The sequence below is a fragment of the Protopterus annectens genome, chromosome 5.part0 (assembly GCF_019279795.1).
Source record: "Protopterus annectens isolate FY-2018-M chromosome 5.part0, PAN1.0, whole genome shotgun sequence".
Taxonomy (NCBI): domain Eukaryota; kingdom Metazoa; phylum Chordata; order Ceratodontiformes; family Protopteridae; genus Protopterus; species Protopterus annectens.
Genome location: NC_056735.1, coordinates 1,391,447,865 through 1,391,471,588, shown reverse-complemented (window position 1 = coordinate 1,391,471,588; position 23,724 = coordinate 1,391,447,865). Strand labels below are relative to the sequence as shown.

At 39.0% G+C, this 23,724-nt stretch overlaps 1 protein-coding gene across 1 annotated transcript in view; it reads left to right on the top strand.

Moving 5' to 3' along the window:
* Window positions 1-23,724, top strand: part of PCID2 (PCI domain containing 2) — a 593,048-nt gene that overhangs the window by 451,949 nt on the left and 117,375 nt on the right. Inside the window, exons 11-12 of the mRNA XM_044071205.1 lie at window positions 7,723-7,823; window positions 16,887-16,960. Of these exons, the coding sequence (XP_043927140.1) occupies window positions 7,723-7,823; window positions 16,887-16,960 (175 nt within the window). The remainder of the gene's footprint in view (window positions 1-7,722; window positions 7,824-16,886; window positions 16,961-23,724) is intronic.

Sequence of the window (23,724 nt, the reverse complement as noted above, 5' to 3'; positions counted from 1 at the left end):
TTCATTAATGATACAACTGTTAATTCATTGTGAACTTTTTTCTTAATTATTATATTTCAGCTTTTGCTTCACATACTCTAAATGAAACGAAAGGCAATTTATATTTTTGTGTCTCTATACCTGTTAGAGTCACGTATTTAAATCATAACTTTAAGTGAAGATTTGGCATGCAATTGTTTTTTTTACTACTTCAAACAAAAACCTGAAGTTCTGTAACTGTTTTCTCCATGCACTCTAACTGGTATGTGATTACACTTAATTTACAGCTTCACTTCAAAAGTTCTGAAGCTTAGGGAGCATTGTGACTAAAAAATTCAGCAGATATACTACACTACACTCTATTATCAGTCTCTAGCTGCTACACAAGTCCAAAAATAAATTAATTGAAAGTGGGAGGTTGGCATAATGGTGAAGGTGTTTACCTTATGAACACAAGGTGCAGGGTTTGATTCTCACATGGGGTAATTGGCTAGGCTTAAAATGGCCCACAAGGGCAGTTAGCCTAGTGTGAATTTATGAACCTATCTATATATGAGATTCCACTTCTGCTGCAGCTTCTGCCATTGCTACATTTTGCAGTGAAGCATTTCAGATTGCAGTGTAGTTCTAGAGAATGCAGATGTTTCTTACTGATCCGGCAGTTTAAATATGTTTGTGTTAGGTAATGCTTTCCCCATGAAACTGAAAGGACATTCGGTTTTGTAAGTTATTGTTTAGTACATAACAAGTAAGGACACTCAGCTATTTTGGACTGATATATTGCATAAATGGAATTTGCAATGCCATTCAGCTTTCAGAATTGACCTTTAGATTACACCTAAGTAAAGGAAAAATTAAACTTTGTCCTAGCTACTACAGTGCTAGAAAAATAAGTTGTTATAAACAGTACCATCAAAGAAGAAAGCTTCATATCTTAATTTGTGGATATGTGTTTACAGTATAGTGTGTATTATTACCAAACCTTGATGTGTTTTTTGCTTTTAGTTTTTCCGGGTTTAATTTGGCTTTTAGTTTAGTTAATAGAAGGAAGTCATTTTGTGCCTATGCAGTGTTGATATATATCATAACCGTATATGATGCTGTTAGTACAATCAGAGCTTCCCTTGTCTGGACCCCCTGACCTATGTCAGTTAAGTCACAAGCAGCTAGTACATAGTTATATCAAATAAAAGTTGCTAGTTCATGCTCAATGTTACAGATAATAATGTGTTGCAATGTTTGTAAAATCTTAACTCAATGATTTAGTACATTGTCTTTATATGAATGTGTTTAACTGAGCACAAATTACATTCAAACAGCACAAGCTAAAATTAATTATACTGTTAGAAGTTTCCTTATTATGTTAACAGTTTTTTATTGTATTTATCTTTAAAAGGTTGTTGTTGTTTGTCTTTCGGCTTTTCCCGGTAAGGGGTCGCCACAGCAGAACTCAGGTCCGCTAATGATTGGCAGTAGATTTTTACGAAATGCCGAGGTGCCAGGGCAGTGTACTAAAGTAAAAATATACTAATGTTTATTTTGTTCAACTGCATTTCTCCAAAGTGAGAAAGTTTTAGTGCTAGTGTTGTATGCTTTTGACAAAAACATCTTATTGCTTGTTCCTGTGCTCACTCCCTCCAGTGGCACTCTGGAAGTTTGCACTGTAACTTCCAATGGGCAGAGCCTAAACCTTATGACAATGAAATTGTCCTCACATTTCAAACAAATGTTCATATCTTTAAAACCATATGGGGTTATGAAACAGGTATAAATGGCAAACTCTTCAGCACTATTTTATAGTGGTAGTGTTATTTAGGTTCTGGGCCTTAAACTGAATTTTATGCCACAGTAAACATAGTAACTATTATGTTTGTAATATTTTGTAAACAACTTACAGTATCTCAGCGACCACTGATGTTACACACACACTGTCTGCAGCATTTTATTCATCTAGCTGAGAGCTTTCATCTGAGGCTAAGGAGTTCTGCCTGTGTTACTTGGTTGTTGAGATATTTAGAAAAATGTGAACATTATATCTATGTAAATATCATGAAAACAACAGTTAATATTTAGTTACCTGCACTAGACAGAGGTCAAATATTAACACAGTTGAGTTTGCCATTGTGTAAGCTTTAAGATGAAAACTTTTAAAGCCTTGTACACAGCATGGTTTTGGAATTATTGATGCAAATATGAACAAGCAATATTTGACTCCTACAGTCGTCAGTAGGAGTTAACTGCAGATGCACCTGGAGGCATCACTCAGATGTAGAGTTTTAAATGAGATGTTGTAAGAAAACTCTGTGACATCTGCTAGAATTTCTCCCTCTTTTCACCACATACATTTTGTGCTAGTTTAATAGTGCTGCAAATGACACAGGAAAATGTTAGGCAGCAGGCATGAAACCTCGTAATATAGGTTTATAAAGTGACTTGACTATAAGATGTTCACCCTTATTGTTGCATTGTGAAATTTGTAGAGTTTGTGTTATACTAATTGTTGACCTGATCAGCTGTGATTTATTAACCTATAGGTAGGAATTACCTCTAGACCTTAGATGTTGTTGCATCTATTTGTAAGGACAGATGAGGTTTAATGGCAGGATTGATGCAACAGACATGACTGCTAGATATACTGTGCTACCCTGTTGTGCACTTTTGTATCTTGTTCCATCGGACTGTAAACGTTTGCTAATTAGCACTCCTGTATGCATAAGGACCTCTGACTCCCCTTTTGGCAGTGCTGCATAAGTATCTGCAAAGGTATTTTGGAGGTCTGATCTGGTAACAAGCACAGTCTGTTCCTTTCTGCTTTTTTTCAGTTTAAACTGAATTCTTCAAACATAGCAGTATATTTACCATAACAGTGTCTAGCATCTGAGTTAATTAAGCCTCTCTTATCTGTTTCAGCCATCTGTACTCCTTCACTGATGCTGACCAAACTATTCCCAGCTAATATAGTGCACAGGCTGCATAGGAACTATCACCCAAGCCTGAAGTCCATCCTTGAAAGTACTGTGTGTCTGCAGTCAAAGTAGATATGTATGTGGAATTCAGTGAAGTTAACATAAGCTAAGCCTTGCAGCTTGTAGAATCAGACAACAGGACAGCTGAGTGTCCATGTACACTCATCTGAAGTAGGTAGCTATATGGTGCATACTCTGCACTAGAGGATGTGGCTGCATAAAACCCCCAACAACACCTATACCATTAGTGTATACTACAGCCCATAATAATGGGCAATCAGTTTAACAGGATTGTGTGTAGTCCAAAATAACTGTTAGTGGATAGCTTGTCATCACCCCCACCCCTACTGATGCAGGACAATTTACTTTGCTTTCCTTTTCAGTATACTCGCTCCTTCTTTTCTACTTTTTACTACAGTATCTTGCAGCTAACTCTCTCAATACTTAACCACACATGTACATGTCTGCTTAGTGTTCCTGGGCTTTTGTACTGCTCCCTGTAATTCTCCTTTTCTCCTCTCATTTTCTGTTTTACTCTATTCAGCTGTCTCTGGAAACCTTCGTACCTTTTGCCGTAGTTAAAGCTTACTGATTATTTTTTTCTCAACACCGTTGCTTTGCTGATTCAGTGGTTGGGCCTCACTGTGCTCCATCTCACTCTGCTCGTCTGCCCTAACCCAATGTCTCCCCCAGCTGCATTTAAAACATCCCAACTCCACCCCTACACTTCTTCCAACCTATCTTTCCATCTAAGCAATCAGGATATAACCCAGTCAAAGTTGCCGTATGATTAGAGTGTGACTCGTTTATTTAAAGTGCTGGTACCCAACTTGTCCTTTTAGAAGTTGCACTACTGTAACTAGAACTGCTCTTGCCCAGTAACATTTTACAGTGCAAACTAATACCTTCAACAAAATTAGCAAAATTATAAAAAATAGCTGTGACTCAAACCTACTAGCATGCCTCTTCAGCATACTATCACTCTTTACTAACTACCACACCTCCCAATTAAATGTAATTAATAGGCCTGCATACCCATACTCACTACACCAACAGTTACCAAGTCTGTCATTCACCACAGTATCCACACTGTACTAGTAAATCTTAGATTTTTTTCAGATATAGGTATCTTAAATCAAAATATTTTACTATACAAAATCCAGTAAAATTGAAGTACGAATGCACTTGGCTGCATACTTTGGTGACATTCATCCAAGCCTTGGCCCCACACAACAGCAGAAACCCCATACTATAACAACACAGCATTAAATGAACCATTCTCTTTTCTCTCCCATCCTCCAGTTCCAGCCTTCTCTTACTAAATATCACTCTTAAAAGTATATACAATAAAATCCACACCATACATGCTTGCATTGCCACATATTCCCCAGACATAATCATGGCTACAAAAATAAATTACCCCACCTGGTTTCTGTATAATTAGGCTTGACAGGAAAATAATTGTGCGGACAGAGTAGCCATAATCTATAAGAATCCCTTAAAGATAACTGCATATGCACAGGAGACACCACAGCTTAATGCGGAATTCCTTAATCCACATCTCAGAATCAATGCTAGGAAAACACTTTAGTAGCCATGTATATCCCACCAAGTTAAAAATATTACCATTGTGGAAAATATCCTGTACTGGATATCCCACCTTATAGAAAATGAAACAATAATACTTGGAGACCTAAATGTAGACTGGCAGATTAATAATAACAGCACCCTTTCTGGTTCCTTAAGCCTGTATGGATTTGCACAGTTAATTACATCAGTCGCTAGACCCACAAAAGTACTGGCAGGCAGTCTGCCTTAGATTGGATTCTTACTAATAGGCCCAACAAAATTAGGGCAGCCAGTAGCTTTTCAGACAGCCTAAGTGGCCATCTACCTACTTATGCTCTCAGAAGTTACAATATGTAAGATAAACATACAATTTACAACAAAGTTCATAAGTCAAAAAACTTTGACAAACACTTCTGTCAAATGCTTAACAGAATACAACTAGAAAATACTAAACCCTATGCCCATAGACTCTGCTGCCTCACCTTTCAATGAGGTATTCCTAAAAATCCTCAATACCCATGCCCCAATACATACTAAAAGGGTCAAATCCAGTCCTGCACCATAGCTAACAAAAGAAGCTAAGAAATTATTGCTATGGCATGACAAAGCCTGGAAAGAGTCGCTGAAAAATAGAACACAAAATATATTTCAACTTTTCAGGCAACTAAGGAATAGGACACTATATCAAGTAAAACTTGACAAGCAAACACGTTATATAACACCCTCCAAAATAAACATCAAAACAACCCAAAACTCATCTGGACATCTGGACCGCATTACATCCAGCAATAATACTGATTCAGTTCTCATGCAGTTTAACTGGCTCTCAGTACCAGCAGCATCTGCTAAATATCCACAGCTGTTTGACTTTAGCCCAGTACCTACCCCCACCATTAAAAAAATATACATAAGCAAAAACCAACCACCCTAGCTGCTGACCGACTCCCCTCAGATTACTTAAAAATGGCTGCAGATGCAATTGCTTTTCCAGTCTGTATCTTGATAAATAGATCTGTATCCGAAAACCGTGTTTCTTCCACCTAGAAAAATCCATTATAATACCTTTACACAAAGGTGGCACGTCTACAGAGTTTAATAACTACAGGCCCATTGCAATCCTCTCATCCTATGAAAAGTACTTTAAAAATGTATTCATGTGCAGCTTTTACATCACCTAAATTCAAATAATCTGCTTTCGCAAACAAAACATGGTTTTAGACCCTACCACAGCATAACCACTGCCCACTTCACATGCACTGTAAACCAGCATAGGAACAATCATAACGAAGTGCCAACTGGGTTCCCAGACTTATCCAAAGCTTTCAACACCATATCACACCAACATTTACTCTCTAAACTCTCTTCTATAGGTCTCTCTTAATCCTCCCTTAAATAGTTTCTTAGTTATCTATCTGGAAGGCAAAAAAAACAGTCAAATGGCATCAGGGCCGCTCTTCCTCTCTTCCATGTACCATAGGTGTCCTTCAGGGCTTTATACTAGGACTCCTTGTTTATAATATTTTCATAAACGAGCTTAACACTGCCATAAACAAAAGCAAATATAGTAGAATACGCAGATGATACGACTTTAATATGTAGAACCCCTATAATATCAAGACTACAAGAAATCACCCACAAGTCTTTCTTTTCAATCATAACCTGGCTGAAAAATTCAAACCTACCCCTTAATAAAACAAAACTGATGCTGTTCCCCCAAAACATTATCTACATCAAAAACAATTTTTCTTGGTTACATATGCAGTTAATACTAAAATTGAGGTAGTGTCATAGACTAAATTACTGGGTATTATAATAGATGACAGTCTTAAATTTGATCAACATATTCTTCAAACAATTAAAAAGACCCACCAGAAACTTTCCTACCTGTACAGGGAAAACCAGTACCTTACAGACCCAGCAGGAAACGCCATAGCCTCATCCTATTTACTTCCAGCCCTCTTATGTGCCTCACTTAAACTAACAAACAGAAACTCCACACTAAAATTCAGACTTGCCTCCTGTTACAACAAAGTAGTTACATTTGCAACCAACACTGCACATGTACAAACTGATGTATTTTACTGAACAATGCCCTATGTTAAAAACATATAGCCATGAACCTCCCCCAAGGGACCTCTGTTCCGGAGATAAGTTTCTACTAAACACTGTTAAAACAAATAATTCATCAGGGAACTGACTGTATTCCTGTTACATGTCCGACTCTTGAACAACATCCATACACAAGTAAAAATGATTAACAGATGTCCAAACTGTAAAATCCAGCTGAAACAGTACCTTACATAATCTTGGTCATGCTCATGTTCATCACCAGGTTGAGATTAACAAAATTATTATTGCTTATTAACTTTTTGCCCCCCTCTTCTAGAATCATTACATCCCTAACAACTTTCCCTCCTGCAGTTCCATTAATACATCCCTTTTCACCCCCCTTAAACAACACTTCTCGTGTTGCATTTTTTACAACTGTCCCATCCACTGCTCTCCCCTTCTCATGCATCCTCTGTATACCTAAGTTATACACCAATATGGAGCAGGCAGCCTAAATAGAACCAATCGTGTGCTGTACTCTGTCACATGCTATTGCCACTATCCTCCTGTACAATACTACTATCTTCCATCCTCTCCTACATAATTTTATAACTTACTTACTTATATCTCTCCAAGTCTTTTCAAACCTAAATAATACTAAAATCTCCCTTCCTGTATAATTTTATAATAAACTTCATTAGGTATCTTGAACTTCTTGCAAACCTTACTTTACTGAAGTGTAAGAAGACTAAACTTCTTTACAGTAATGTTTCCCTTTTGCAGTATCGATCCATTTATTTCTGCTAAATTTTACAGCCGTAACAATTATATAGACTTATAATTGTTGATGTAAATACTTTACTGTATATACCTGTCTTGTAATTATTTGCTTCAAGATAAAGGTGGTGGAGCTTTTCTCCATGGGCCTCCACTGAAAATGGGGTCTGTCCAGTCGGACCTTCCCGGTCTGCAAAGACATACAGGTTTTATGTGAATCTCATGCTGGCTAGCTAAGAGCCTTTTAGATTATGTTGTGGCCTTTTTGTGTAACTGCATTACGCGTTTATGACTAGTGAAAGCTTTTATTCAGAATGTAGAAAGGTAGTGGAACTTCAGAATAGAAAAACAGGAATTTATTTAATTTTCGTTTTATTTGTAGCTGAAGAAGTTTTGTCATTTGCTTTTGAGCACTGCCACAGATCCAGCCAGAAGAATAAAAGGATGATTCTGATTTACCTGCTTCCTGTAAAAATGTTACTGGTAAGTAAATCAGTTAGTTTAGTTAGTGTTTTCTTCAAAATGCAGTTTTATGTCTTGCATTTTTCTTAGGGTTGTCATACATTCCAGCAACAGGTCAGAATGGCAGATTTTCAAAATAAAATATCAACAAATGTTTGGCAATAAAAATGTGTGGCATTGGTAAGTCATCTACTGGGCAGCCTAATTACAACATTTTCTTGACTCATTTGAACATTTTTCAGCAACAAGATGTTTGCCATTACAGAGGCTTCTTTGCAGTTCCTTTTTTTTGGGTTTACCCTTGAATTTCTACAAGGTCATTTGAAAACCGAGGCTTCAGAGGGCAATCAGCACAGAAAATCTTCAGTCTTTTCCTAATTTTCGTATTTGCAGTGGAACAGTGTTCCACCACATCACAACTTTTCTTACTTTCTAATAATGAAATAGTTTTGCCCAAAATATATTTTGCAGTGTAATATCTCATTCGTGATGAACTAACAGAACCTTTTAGATTATGCTGGGTTTGCTAGAAAACCGATAAGACAGAACAGGCAACAAATTTGTCAATACAGTGGTAGGCATCTCATGGCATAAATTGTTGCAAATTCTGCCATGACTTCCATAGTATCAAACTTTGCAGAAAGTAAAAAGCCCCAAAACTTTTAGACATTGTTGGCTGAGGGAGAAATCTTTGATATGAGGCAAATTTCTTATCCATATTTTCCATAGTGAGATTATCAAAGTATCTGTCACTTTGTTTTTGGAGTTTCAAGTGAAGAATTTCTTGCCCCACCTGCTGCTTTTTTGTAGGTAGTGAGTCTACCAGTGAAGGTATTTGACACTTTACTTTTTTCTTAAAGTTCTTTCTGCAGGGCTTCATTGGACAATGACAAATTATCTGGGAAGTCATTAGAGACACCTCTTAGACAGTCTGGTTGATGTATCCACATGTATAGTATAGTACTGGAAAACCGTTGTCAAAATCTTCATTGGAAATACATCCATCCATTTTATAAGCATTTGAACTGAAAAAGGTTGTGGTATCTAAGTGAGCAATAAGGTCCATATTTCTCTATCGCCACCAATATTCAGATGAGTGTGCTGGTTCTGCCTTGGGACATCCCTCATTGGATTTTGTCTTTAATTTTATACATTTATGTCCCTTTTCAGGAATGACCCAGTAACAGTCTGTGGTTAAGTGACTTGCTCAGGGTCACACAACAGACAAATGGAGGTGACAGGATTCAAACTCTGTCTCCTTAGGATGCAGGAAGCTGCTTGTTAACAGGTTGGAGCCTTAATCCTTTGTGCTAACTGCCAGATTTTATGCCTTGTGCAGTGCCTTGGTGCCATCCTCGATAACGGCCCCCCAAACCTCATCTGATCCCTGTAAAAAATGGCAAAGCAGGAAGGTCTATTCCCAGGATCCTTCTGGGTTGCTGAACTCCTTACTGTATCATGGAGAATGAGCTCCACAACCTTGCAGAGGAACTAATCTCCGCAGATTGTATCTGTGATCTTGTACTCGCCCTTGGCCAGTTTCCCTTGTTCTGCTGTACTTTGTTGAGTATAGCACATGGATGTGCTTATATTCTCTACATTTTGCAGTCTCACTATACAGTCTGTGTCATATACTGTGATATGTGTTAACTTGGCTGCGTGATACTTCATAGCATTCATAATTAATGTTACACAGTTATCTCAGGTCTGCCTTTTTGTTACATCCATGAAATTTGATGGGTTTTAGTTTTGATTAGTAAATCTCTCACTTTGGGACTTCTGCCATGCACCTTCTTCACAGGATGGGTCCTGCCCTTCCAGAATGAAATACATTGTGGCCAGAAAAGCAGTGTCCATCATACTGCAGCTGAGCTGGTATTTTCTTCTGAGAGGCCATACCACCTACATGCTAATATACTCCCATGAGACTACTGCATGCTGTAAACTGCAGTCTGGGAGTGCCCTGCATCCCCCCCCCCCAAAGCAGGGACAGTAGCTAAAACCCTCCTACATATCGGACCCCTGAGCAACATTCTACATTTTTATCTCCACCAGGGTGCAGTGAGTGACTTGCACAAATAACACATCATCCCTCCCTCACCCCCAAAAGAGACTGGAGAAGACAGAGCCCCACCAAGCCTGTCTTTTAGTCATCTCCAACAGCATCAAGCCCCTACTCTAACTCTGATTGTCTGGGTCATTTTCAAGACTTTATCCCAATTTTCTAAGAGAACTGGCACAGGTTAATATTGTTTTCTTGCCAGTGTATTATTTCATTGTAGGAGCATTTTAAACTGCTCTATCTTGGATAGTTTCCTGGGAACCTTAAGCTGAACTTGCTGGATCATTAATGGTAGGCCATAAAGAAGCTACAGACTGCAGCATATGACACTTGCTTTTCAGACCATTATTGGAGTGTGTGAGAATTGAAAGGACTGTAAAATACTGGAATGAGATGGAAATAAGTGGAAGAAACTGGAATGAATGTCTTTACCTGTTAATTACCCAAACTTCTGCTGAACAGGTGCCATTCTCTCTTTTATGAACCAAATCTTCTTGTACCTTTCAGAGTAAAGTCTACACACACTGTATTTTGGTTAAGAGTGCTTTATTATGCACAGTGGAGTTAGATATCAAAAATATCTGAATCAAATCTTAATGTTCATAGTTTCTGCACTCATTCTACTGTCCATAAATTTTGTACTCAGAAATGTACTGTCTCCAGTAACAGTGCTGATAATTATGTCTATAGTTTCTGCACATATATTCTGATCCTCCTGAATAATATCATGAGTATTCTGGAATGCTGGATATTTGACCTGACTTCTGCACCACTCTCAAGTGTCTGTATAAAACTTCTGAGGATTGCACCACAGTGAATTTCTGCATATCAATCCAAACGAACTAACTTAACTGTGTTTGAAGTTTCTCCTTATAATGTACACGCCTGTTTAACCTTGGTTCCCAAGGCTTGTACTATCCAACCAGGATAATACTTTTTCTCAATGTACTGCACATTCTGTTCTTATCAGTATTCTTGAATGAGGGTGCATATACTGAAACTGTATGTACACTGTGGAGGCCTGCTTCAGTATGGCTGCATTTTTGGACTTATGCAAAATACACTTAAATGAAATCTGATCTTAGAGAGTGGGCCGCTTTTAAAGATGAACTATAATTTCTGAGTAGTATGCTTAATGCAAACTATTTGAATTTTATAATTGTTTGAATAATCCACCTTTTTGAATTGCTTGTACTGATCTTTTGGCTTCTTGTCACTTGTCTGAACATATTTATCAGAGTTAACGAGAACTGAATTTGGACGTTTACATATCCATTACGCATACATATCAGATAGTGCTTGACAGCTTCGTTTAATATATGATCTTTATGCATTGTCTTGTTGAAGCATTGATTGTAGATAATTTAGCTGGATTTATTTGAATTTTTTTATTTTGGGCACAGTTTGTAATATCCCATACTGTGAAATGTTTGTTTATTGATGTTATTTGACATTATTGCTGTATCTTGCTCTCTTCATTTTGAAGTTGAGCTGAGTGGGATCCTCTTGGCCATTATCCCAAGCGTATTACCATAGCAAAGTATGTAGATGTAGACTGATAACTTGACAGCTTTCTGCTGTGTCTTAGCTGTTGTTTCAGAACCACGTTTTGGTGCAGTGTCTGTTGTACTACCACTGCTGTACCCATCTGCTGCTGAATGCCCCAGTCCCCTCAGCCTTCAATCATGAAACAAGATGTCATTCTTAAACTCCTTCACTTGAGGTAGCTGCTCCCCTGCAACTTTCAGAGAGCAGTCTGTTCTTTCCCAGGAGGGAAACCTAACTTGTGGTTTGGAATTGTTAAATTTTCATGCCACCTTCTTCACACAACAGAGAACCACTCCAGGATATGTTGGGCAGAAGACAGCATAATCTACATACAAGAAGCTGGATATTTGCCAGGCTTCAGTTTCATCTTGATATCCTGTCCATTAAATCATAACCAGGATGAGAGACAAGACGCATTTTCTTTTGCCCACCTTAAAAATACTCAGCTCGATACCAGAAATGTAGACATAGCTCTTGCTTTGTAAATATAGGGATTGAATGGCTTGCAGCAACTTCCTTTAGACCGTATCCTATTGTGCTGTTTGCTAAGTATTCCTAGGTGAACACTGTTGTGTCATCTTCATGTCCACAACAGCACATTCAGGTCTATATCATATAGTTTTACACTTAATTTATTAAACACCTAAAAGCCAACACCGCGAAAGGTAAACTTTTTAAAAAGTTTTTGCAGGGGGGTTGTGACCCCCTGCACACACCCCTGCATATTAAATATACCAACTCTGAGATTGCACTCCATTGAGGTAATGGGTAAATTACAGCCAGTCGGCATGTCATTTACACAATGTTTTTTTCAGGATGGCCAAGTAAAATCTTTCGATGATTTCCAGTTTGATGACTAAGTCATTCGGTGACTAGGTAGCTTGGTGATTATGGTTTGACGATTAGGCGTTCAATGAATTAAGATTTCAAGCAATATATGTACCCACACATTCCATGCTGGCTAGCTTCCATGACTTTTCCAGTATGTGTATAAAAACAGAGCTGATTCATTGTTGCAGTGCCAGGTCAGAATCAACATTACCATAATCAAAGGCTAACCAGTCAGAAGTTCTCCTTTTCAGCACAGTCTACATTGTTACTGTCTTGATAAATTAAATTTTTATTTAAATATGCAGATGTTAAAAATCCTCTGGTACCTCTTCAGTCTAGCCACCTTGGTGGGCAAACAAAGCATTTAATTCCAGCACATATAAATAGGCAAAATCATTAAAATGTTTGTATAAAATTATCAAAGGAGTTGAGCACAAATGTCTTCTTCCAGATTAGCTTCCTTAAACCATTTTCAGTTCATATCATTATTAAGACTTTAGGTTAAGTTCTAAGCTTCATTATGCAATACACTTACTTATGTAAAAGATTGTCTCAAGACCACCTCTTTTTATGTGGTTTACACTTTTCTCTGATACATTAATTTCGTTTTTCCCCACTGCCTGTCGTGGGCTTTCATAGCTAGGTTGAAGAGTGCTATCCTTGTATAATTAGAATACACCATCCCAGCTATGCAGTCAATCCCAGATGTGTCTCTGTGTATCATGGGTGTTTTTGGGAGTGGGTATGTTAGGAATTTTCTAGATGTTATGGGGGGGGGGGGTTATGCTAGTTTGTATATTACTGGCTCTCTCTGTCAGAGACGCGAGGGCCAAACCCAGGGTGAATTTCTGATTTCCATCTATTGGTCAGGGTTACGCGGATAGGAGCCTTTTTCATAGTGTGGAGATCCTCTGAGCCACATATCTGTCTTGCCAAAGTGTCTTATTTATGTCACAAACCAAATTTAAATCCTTGGATTTAGTGGTTCTTATGCTGTTCATTTTGCAGTTGTAGAAAGGTTCCATCAGAGCTGGAGCCAAGGACGTCTTGTATACTAGGCAGAGATTGCCTGTTAGTAACCAGTAGGAGACAGAGTGTAGAGATAGGGCTTTAAGGTGATCCATACAGGACAATGTGTTTACACCCTGGATCCTCATATAGGACAATGTGTTTACACCCTGGATCCTCCTGCTAAGTGTCTTATGTGGGCTTTCCAACTGTGGCATATATCTGGTCAGGTGCATGCAGAAAGGGGCATTATACTCCATGATGGGTCTTATAAGGGCCGAATAAAGTGGCACTGTAACTTCCTTGGACCTGGATGATATGCCCTTACTTATAAGTTGGGTGACATAGACTGCTTTTCTTACTGCGTTGGCCACATGTTGGTCAAAATCCAGATTACTGTTTGTATATATTCCCAGATCCCTCACTGCAGGGTCTACTCTTAGGGCTGTTGGAGTACCTGGTCAACTGTTAGGAGTGTCTGATTGTAATAGTAATTAGCCTGAGAGGCCATTTTCCCAAAAGGCACTATAATGCATTTCTTGGCATTGAGTTTTAGTCCATGACTGTGCTTCTGTGTTAGACCCTCTTGTAAGATTTTTGTGACATGGGGAATCTGTGATAGCTCCCAGTTTGCAGTCATCTGCGTACTTGCTCAGTCAATGGCCCTTGACATTAGCCTTTACCTCTGAGAAGTAGATTTCAAATAGGAGTGGTTTCACCACAGAGCCCTGAGGTACCCCTCTGTTGACCGGTGTCTTAGTGGAGGTGGTATCACCAGTCCTTTGTTCTTGGGTCCTGTCTTTGAGCCAGCTGGCAATTCAGCAAGTTATGTAGGAGTTGATGCCCATTTCAGTGAATTTGTCAACTATACCTGAGTGGGGTATTGTATCAAATACCTTAGCCAGGACCAGGTAGCTGATATGCACTGTTTACCTCTCATTCATTGCCTTGGTGACCTTCTCAAAGATGTCCACCAAGTTTAGTAAGCATAACCTTCCCTTGACAAAGCTAAGCTGGGTTAGGTCCAGTGCCTGAAGGTTGCCTGTGTTTTTGCTGATCATTTCCATGATAAATTCATTCCATGGCTTTGCCCACTTCCATTAATTCTTTAAAATATAAAGTTGTTTCTTTGTTGAATGTTTAGACGTTTATTCTTATTCAAATTTAAGTTTATTAAACGTATCAACTAAATTTATAACATCGTTCAGTTTTAACCAATCACATCTGTAAACTGTACTTATTACCTTCCATTTTCTTGTTTAGGGATATTAGGAGTATATTTTTGTGGTGACTGGAAAATAGATTAATTCAAATACGTCAGTGTAATACTTCTGTAAAAGTTTTTCAAGTTTGTTAATATGAAGTTAATATAATGTGGGTGTGTAAATAGGAAATTGTAGAAAATTTGCTAAAATGTAATCCATTTTATTTTAACTCACTACATCCGAGTGAAGCCTCTAGGTGCATCTGCAGTGAACTCCTGTTGACGCCTCTAGGCATCCAACTTTCTTGTTCATATTTGCATCAGTAATTCCAAAACTGTGCTATGTACAAGGTTCTGAAATATTTAATCTTAAAGCTTACACAATGGCAAACTGAACTGCATTAATGTTTGACCTCTGTCTAGTGCAGGTGAAGAGATATTAACTACTGTTTTATGATATTAATTTATATAGATATAATTTTCACATTTTTCTAAATATCTCAAAAAAACAACACAGACAGAACTCCTTAGCCTGTTATGAAAGCTCTCAGCTAGATGAATAAAATGTTGATGACAGTATGTGTGTAACTTGAGTGGTTGCTGAGATAGTGTAAGTTGTTTACAAAATATTACAAACGTAATAGTTACTATGACTTATAAAATTCTGTTTAAGACATAGAATCTAAAGAATATTATCACTTTAAAAATAATTTGTGCTGAAGGGTTTGCCATTTATACTTCTTTCATAACCCCATATGGTTCCAGAGATATGAACATTTGTTTGAAATGTGAGGACATAATTTGATTCTGTCAAAAGGCTTCGGCTCCACCCATTGGAAGTTACAGTACAAACTTCCTGAACTTCATTGGAGTGAATGAGTTAATCATTGCAGCGTCTACTCTGTGATTAGTTTCCTTCCAGATTGTATCCTACAAAGGCTTTATCAAGTAAGCAGTAATTTTTATGGTGTGCCTTCCTTCTTTCCTTTTGTTAATTCCTTCTTCTGTTCTCCTCCCATGTGTATGTACATAATTTTACTCTGCTGCACAGGTGAAAGTGAAGAGTAGTGTCAGTGTCTTTTTTTCTGACGAGAATATCAGCCACCTTTCCAGCCGAGATGTGAGCTTTGTGTAGTTTTGATACTTAAAATATAAGAGGCAGGAGTATAGTGCACAGTTTAGTGGAATGATTTGCCCTGTATGTCTTTTGTAGAAGCTGCATCTTCTTTAGTAAAGTACTTTTCCACAAGATTCTGTTGATAGATGTGCCTACGTCAGTCCATACTGCATATAGTCTGCCTGCTTCAGTGAAGGCGGTCTAAAAGTGCTTCTTTCAGTCTATTTTCTGGTACCGATAGTGTTTTGCTCAGATGCAGGGAATGAGTAATAAAGTGTGTTCAGCATGAGTGGAAAAAACAGTAAGTATATTTTCATAAAGGAATTAGTGGAGTAAATGAAAGAAATTCTTAAAATAAATGACCTGTGTGAATGGATATTGTTCTTGGAAGGTAGGAGTCCACTGAATGACTTAACTTTAGAGGAATGTCAAGGTGAAGCAGTGAATGGTTAGTTACCACTAGCTTTTTTTGCACACTGTCTAGACACTAATTGACTCTCCAGTGCATTTCCTTCTGTTATTGGAATGAAATATGTTATTGGGTATACCTTATTCATTCAAGTGTGTTTTAGTGTAAGATTGGCTGTGATGATTATAAACTGGTATCACCAAGTGATAGTTTTTTATGATACATCATTCTAGGAGTTGCTTATAATGATTTGTCATTGTGTAGTCGTGATTTTTCATCCTGTAGTCCTGTGTTGGAATGAATATCTTTGCTCCTAATTCCTTCAATTTCTCTTTGCTGTGTAACTCTGTGAAAGTCACTTAAACAGTCATTCCCTGAAAAGAGGCACTTGTGCCTAGTGGGGTAGTTAAGAAATTAATGAATAAAGTCTTAACAGTGTTGCTATGAATGCTTCTATTTCTTCTTAAATATTTCTCTCTGCTTCCTTAATCAAAACTTTTTGGTCATCTCAAAGTTCTTGCATATGGGGAAGAGCTGTATGCTGTCTATCAACCAGATTTAAGTGTTGGTATAAGAAACCTTCTTAAGAAGTCCTTGAGCAGTGCACACTGTGTGCATTAGGTGAGAGAGAACCTTGTTAGTTAAAGAACCTGTGTAATAAGTTCATAGTTTATTATTTCTGAATTGAAATACATTAAGCAAATTGATAGTGTCTCCTGTTTTATCAGTCTATATAACTTTGTTATGCAATTGAATTACTCCAAAGCTGTGAGGATTGAACTGTTGTTCATTCAGCCTAAGCTTGCAAAATAGTGTAGCAAATAAGATGTTGAAATTTCTGTATTTTAATGTAGTGTGTATTTCACTGTTTCGAAAGTAGAACTAAACATTTGCTTAAATTGTAGGGCCACATGCCAAAAATCCAGCTTTTAAGGAAATATGATCTCATGCAATTTTCAGAAGTCACAAAGGCAGTAAGGTATGTCATTGTTATCAGACTGCATTTTGTTACATCCATTTGTATTTTCTTGTCTTCTAATGGGTTTAAATTTGTATGTCAAACAGTCAAACAGGTGTACAGTACTAGAGTGATGTGATCAGTATAAGTAAGGATCTGATCATAATCTCATTATTCATTCATTCTGCGATCCTGATGCATTCATTTCTTGATCATGATGTGGGTTGGAGCCTAGCTCATCACTTATTGTGCACCAGGCAGAGAAGCATCTCCGATACTACACCAATCTGCAGGACATAACAACACACTGGGGCAACTGTGCTTGCACTGACAAGTAATTTGGAGGATCACCATTTTTTTTTTTTTTTTTTGTTTATCAATGGCTTGACTTTGGCATATGGATGTAAACCAAAGCACTCAGCAAAAGACCACATGAATGAAGAGGAAATAAGCAGATTGCACATGCAAAACACCCCAGACAAGAAGCAAAACAGTATCACCAAACCATGAGACAGCAGTGCTAACTACTCCACCATTTTGCTGCCACTAATTATTCAATTAAGGAAAATGCATGTAAAGTCTCTGCTTTTTCTAAAATATTTGTATTGCTTTTGTTTCAAAATAATTACCAAGTTCCTTCAATTCTACATAATCATTTCTCTTTTTTCTGGGTTTATCTAAAGACGAACAGCGGCTGCCAAAACTAGGACAGAAAATGTGTTTTGCTTAGTTGTCCCAGTTAACAAATTTCTGGCCGTCTTCTCTTTCTGTTCTAGTTTTGTACTGTTCCTTTTGTGTCAGCCCCACCGCCACCACACTTCATAATCATTTTTCCTCCTATATCAAGACTTCTGCATTTCCACTTTGCAGTAGCTGTATCAACTTTAGTGGTTTAGTGCTTGTCCTTTGTTTCATTATCCCTTAAACCACACAGCGTTGGCAACATCTTCACTTTCATGCATAAGTTGTATTTTCTTTCTTTGTTCCACACTTCAGCTGCCAGCTGTTCATTCTTATTTCTGAGTTTGCCCACTGTCCCTCTTACCTCAGCTGTCTCCTTTGACCTAAATTTCATCAGTGTTTTCACTTTCTTTCCACCAGCCTCTTAACCTCAAGACACTCTGCTGTGACAGCCTTCTTCTCTGAAGCTGGGGAAGGTGGTGTGTACTTTGTCTGTCTGGACCTGATCTCCTCCAGATAGTTATCATTAGCACATGTGTGTTTTTCATCTGGTTTACATTAATTTACCCATATTGCACTCTGTTGGATCCACTTTGTGCGATCTGAAATACAAACATTGAAAATGCTGACTGCCTATATGTCCGACTGACAAATCTCTGTCCCTTCTCGACCCATGTTAACACTTGTTCCTAGGTCCAGAACAGCAGGGAGGTTCGAATTCAGGATTTATTTCGAGCATACAGGAATTTGGCATTTCGAGTTTTCATTGAAGAGTTGCAATTATGTGATCACTCGACCAAGTGCAATACGGGTAAATGAATTTAAACCTTTCATCATTGCTATAACTCTCATTTCGGTATAGCCTGCCTCCTGCTAGCTTAATCAGGCACTCTGTTTGTATAGTCATATTTTGTCCATAACTTGAAGCACTGTGGTTCTGAATGTACACCCTGCCTGTTTTTTTCTCCAGCTTTCCTTTGATTGAACTGAACCTACTGTGTGTCTTAAAGTTCACAAAGTGTGAAGATTTACTGTTTGGGAAGTATTCTTACAGACCAAGTCAAGCAAGAAACAAGCACCACAGATCTGTCAACTTAACCACTGGGATGGGTGAGTTTTTTCTTACCCACCTTAGGTTCCCTTAGCTTTGTCCAGTAAAATAGCCTGTCGGCTTCAGCTGTATGTCCCTTTTTGGTGGTATGCTACTACTTTATGATCCAACACTTATACTCCACAACTGCAGTACTCTGAATTTAGCCAATATTGTATTTGTTCTGTACTCCAGAATTCTGTTCCACGAGTGTGTATCCTTCTCATCAAATACATTATTTGTTTCCCCGTTCTACTTTATCACCATTTAAGTGCAGGTGAAAATTCTGACCATGTGCTCTCCTCATTACAGTATACAAACACTACTATACAGTTAAAGCTGACATCATTTTTCAACCTCTGTTCATTCAAATCTGTCTCGCTTCTTACTAGAGCTGACTCGCATTCTAGTGAAGCACACTCAGTCAGCTTGTTACTAACTGACAGACCAGCCTTCACTGATAGCAAGAGACATGATGACTGATTGTAGTAATAGCCAACACCCCATTCTTTGCAAATAGGAGACCTGTCAATATCCCTGAGTCTCCTGTTACTGACTTCATTTGCAAGTGGTCTACCTCTAACCGTGCAATTTACTACAAGCCTAACAAACATGATTGGTCACTCATTTACATCTTGCCCAGCACTGATGAAGCATTACCGTGTTTCTGTGCTACCTTTCTACATTACAATCATGTTCAGTTTCACACTAAGCACTGTGCAAACAACAAAAGCAGTATTACAAACAAGCAGTTGAAACGTGAGTCTGTAAACCCAAATCAGAATCTGAGGATCTTCCTCGCCTCTTGACAGTCTTTGTTTGGGTAGTTATTCTGAAGAAGTCAGAAACTGACATATTTTTACAGCAAAATGTCATGTTCTATGAGGGTTACTAGCCTGTACTAATGAATGTAGTGATATACAGCAGCAGTTAAACTAGCCATCATTTCCCTATAGGCCACCAGTTCCTTTTCTGTCATTTGCACATTTCTGATTGTAGTCTGTTATTATTATTGGTAAAAATCTTACATTTGCATGCCTAAGCACTGTAGACTTGTCCATGTGGCATACAGATTACCATCCAATACCCACATTGACACTGCTTCTATAGGTTTTAACGGTGAAAATTGACACAAGTCCCAGGCTACAAGCATCAAAAGAGAGAAGACATTAGCCAGTTTCACGTAGATGACACTCCGTCAACAACTGTTCTCAGGAGAGAATAATGGAAAGATCATGAAAGCCCTAGATCCAAGTTAGAGCAGTGCCACATAGACAGATACATAGAGGAAATGTCTAGGCTTAAATCACAATGAGGTATGTCTGGTGTTCAGCCAGGACTCCAGGCACTTTTTCAAGTGCTGAACTCACCTTCCTAATAGCAAGGGTTTGAGGACCAGTGAAAGACCTTGAGATTGGCAGAGAGAGAGCCTTGTTGCTTATTCTGGGAGATAAATGCTTTTTGTTCTTGTGCCAAACTATCTCTAGATGATTCTCTGGAACCCAGTCATGACCAGCCTTATCCTGGGGACTAGTAATTGAAATGGGGAACTCTCTTCCTTTGGTATACTCCCATGCCCATGTGAGCCAGTAGGCCAGCGTCAAAGGTCGTCAGGACATATTATGCCTCAAGACCTCAAAATCTAGCAGATATTTGATGGCTGATGAGAACTTGAATGGAGATCACTGCTGCCATCATAACCTCAGGGAATGCTACTGCATGCTGAGGTCTGACATCTGGCCAAACTTTCTGAACTGAGTAGCATTCACTGTCAGCTTGGCAGATATCACTTTATCTCAAATATCTTCAAATACTTGGTTTAAATGGGACATTTGCCTGCACTTCACTTATTTCTTTGTTATCTGGATTTCTAGTAAAAAGATTAGTTAGACTTCTGTGAAGTATAGAGCATGTCCACCTCTGCTAAAGTTAGTTGTCTGTTGCTGACATCAGGTCCCTTATAAAGACTTCCACAATCACTGTGTTTCATATTTAGGGTTAAATCATGACATTACCAAATGCGATATATGTCGGGGATTCCTACCCAAGACTGTTATAGCCAGGCCTGAGGTCATCTTCGTCTGTCTGAACAAAAATTAATTAGCAGTCATTATACAGGTGATAGGTCAGCCATGTCCACTGACTTGCACTCTAGATGTACATCCATCCACAGCCCCCTTTTTCTTATTATGCACATAAGATTGGGGTGCCAGATTATCAGTAATCATCATCTAGAGCCAGTATTCACACCATCGGGTGGCTAACCCTGCCGCAGTTGTTTCATCCATACCACATACATGCACTTACACTATGGACAATTTAGAGTGTCCACTCCACTTATTGCATATCTTTGGAATGTGGGAAGAAACTGGAGCACTTGAAAAAAACCCACGTGGACATGGGGAGGCCATGCAGACTCCACACAGAAGACACCTTTGCCAACAAAAAGAAATGAACCAGAGAACTACTTGCTGTGAGGCAGAATTGCTAGCTGCTGCACCACTGTGTCACCCTACTACTATTTGTGCTATACAGAGAGTCCCTAACAAAAGAAAAAGCTTTTGTAGAAGCGGAAGTGAGGGAAACAAGAGTGTCAGACAACTCCTCTGTCGTTCTTAGGCCAGAGCATATAAGCTGTGTGGAATTGCTTTAACAGCCTCTGTCCCTGATGTCCGTAACAACTAAGGCCAATAGTGATGAACCTTCAGAGGCTACCTTACTGTCAGCTCCTTGCATGTTCCACCAGATGAAAAACAGAAAACACTACAGAAAAATACAGTGGACAAAAACTTCAGGTCTGCAGTGGAACAGAATGCATCCGTGGTTATACAAGTGCAACTAACTCTGGGCAAAACTGCAATCCAAATTGTAGCTTGCTACAGATCCCCCACCATGCCCCAGGATTCCCACTCCTCTTTTCTTGATATACTGGAAAATATAAGGGTTCAACCAAACACCGTAGTAATGGGCTGTATCCTGGACCTAGTCGTTGCCAACATGAGTGACCGGTGTTCCACGCCTAAAGTCATCTCCTTGTTGGTCAGATCCGACCATAAGCTAATCACCCTAGATATCCACATCCCACCCCCACCCCCCATTAAGGAAACCACGGTAAAAAATTTCTCCAAAGCCAACTTCATGCTTCCTAAGACAGAAGTGGCGAACTTCATGACACCCATGCAGATGGGCAGTACAGTAACAACTGCTGAATCCTACACAAATGCACTCTATAAGCACTTACACGAGTGCATGGATCATGCTATCCCAAACAGAACCAAGAAGCTATCCTCCAAAAAAAGGAAGCTAATCTGGTGGTCCCCTTCCATAAACACTCTACAACAGAAGGAAGAAACTGTTGCAAAAGAGAGTAAAATCCCATGAGAGGAGGAGCTCCCTGGTCAGCCTCAGTAAGAAGCTGAGATCCCTTTTAAGATCCTCCAAAGATAGCTATGAAAACAAAATTGCCACTGATTCTAGGGACATCCACAAAGCATTCTATAGCTATGTCAAGAATCTCAATGGCAACACCCAGATCTGCTGTGAGTTTCAGCACAACGGCATAAAAATTATAGAACCAACTGATATTTCTAACATCCTGGCAGATAGGTTCAGTGCTAACTTTACCCCCCCCCCCCCCCGTCTCACCCCCTTAAGGGCCCATATCTATGCAGGAAGAATGCAGAGTCCCTGTAGTCACAACTATGCAGGTAAAAGCTGCACTCTCTAAAAACACTCGCCAAAAACACAGCATCCATGGGACCAGACAACATCCCAGGCTGCATTTTACATGAACTTCAGAACGAGTTGGCTCCCCACCTAAGCACCATGTTCAATCATAGCCTCGCATCAGGCTTTGTGTCCACTGAATGGCACACAGCAACAGTTATCCCACTGCACAAAGGGGGAGCCACCGCTGATCCCGAGAACTATCGCCCTATTATCCTGACTAGCCTGGTCTGTAAGGCCATGGAATGTATCATCATGGAACTGGGAAACAAAGACATTGGTAACCTCCAAACTCTGTACCTCACCCAGTTCGTGTTTGTGAAAGGCAGAGTATGCTTCTTGAACCTGATCGACTTCTTTGAGGCAGTCACCAAAGCCATAGACGAGGGTAAGGTGGTTCATACAGCCTATTTTGACCTCGCCAAGGCTTTCAATACCATCCGCCATTCTAGAATTATAGCTAAATTCACTAAACTAGGTATAACTCTCTATGTCACAAGATGGGTTGCCAACTGGCTCACTGACAGAACCCATACTGTAAAAGTTGCAGTCTCCAAATCTGACTTCAAACTAGTGACAAGTGGTGTACCACAGGGTTCAGTCCTGGGACCTCTCCTGTTTGGTAGCTACTTCTCTGAAGTACAGGTTAACACAGAAGGCCTTTGACTAACAAAGTTCACAGATGACTGCAAACTAGGAGCCATAGTAGAGTCCCCAAATGATATGGACATCCTACAGAAGGGCCTCACTGAGACAGATGTCTGGTGTCAGAGCCATGGCCTCAAGCTCAATGCTGAAAAGTGCATTGTCATCCCCTTTGGTAAAAACTCTGTACCCATAGTGCACTTTTGCTTAAGTGGGTTTCTACTTTCTTGTTTGAGATTTTGAAATTTCGATTAAGAATATATATATATACATATATATATATATATATATATATATATAGGTCTACTACACAATGCCAACATCTCAAAATGCAGACAACCATATGGCCGACACCATATGATCGACATTTGAAATGCCGACAATGGAAGTAGACTGCGAAAAAGGAGAAAAAAATAAACTTCCTTTACACTACTAGCAGGGTGACTCCGCCCCCCTGCACCCCCCCACCCCCTGTAACTTTAATATACCAACTCCGAGATCGCACTACAATGCAGGAATGGAAATCTTTCCATTCCGCACTGTACTGAAATACCAATTCCGCATTGTCGGCATTTCAGATGTCGATCATATGATGTTGGCCATATGATTGTTGGCATTCTGAGATGTTGGAAATGTGAAGGGG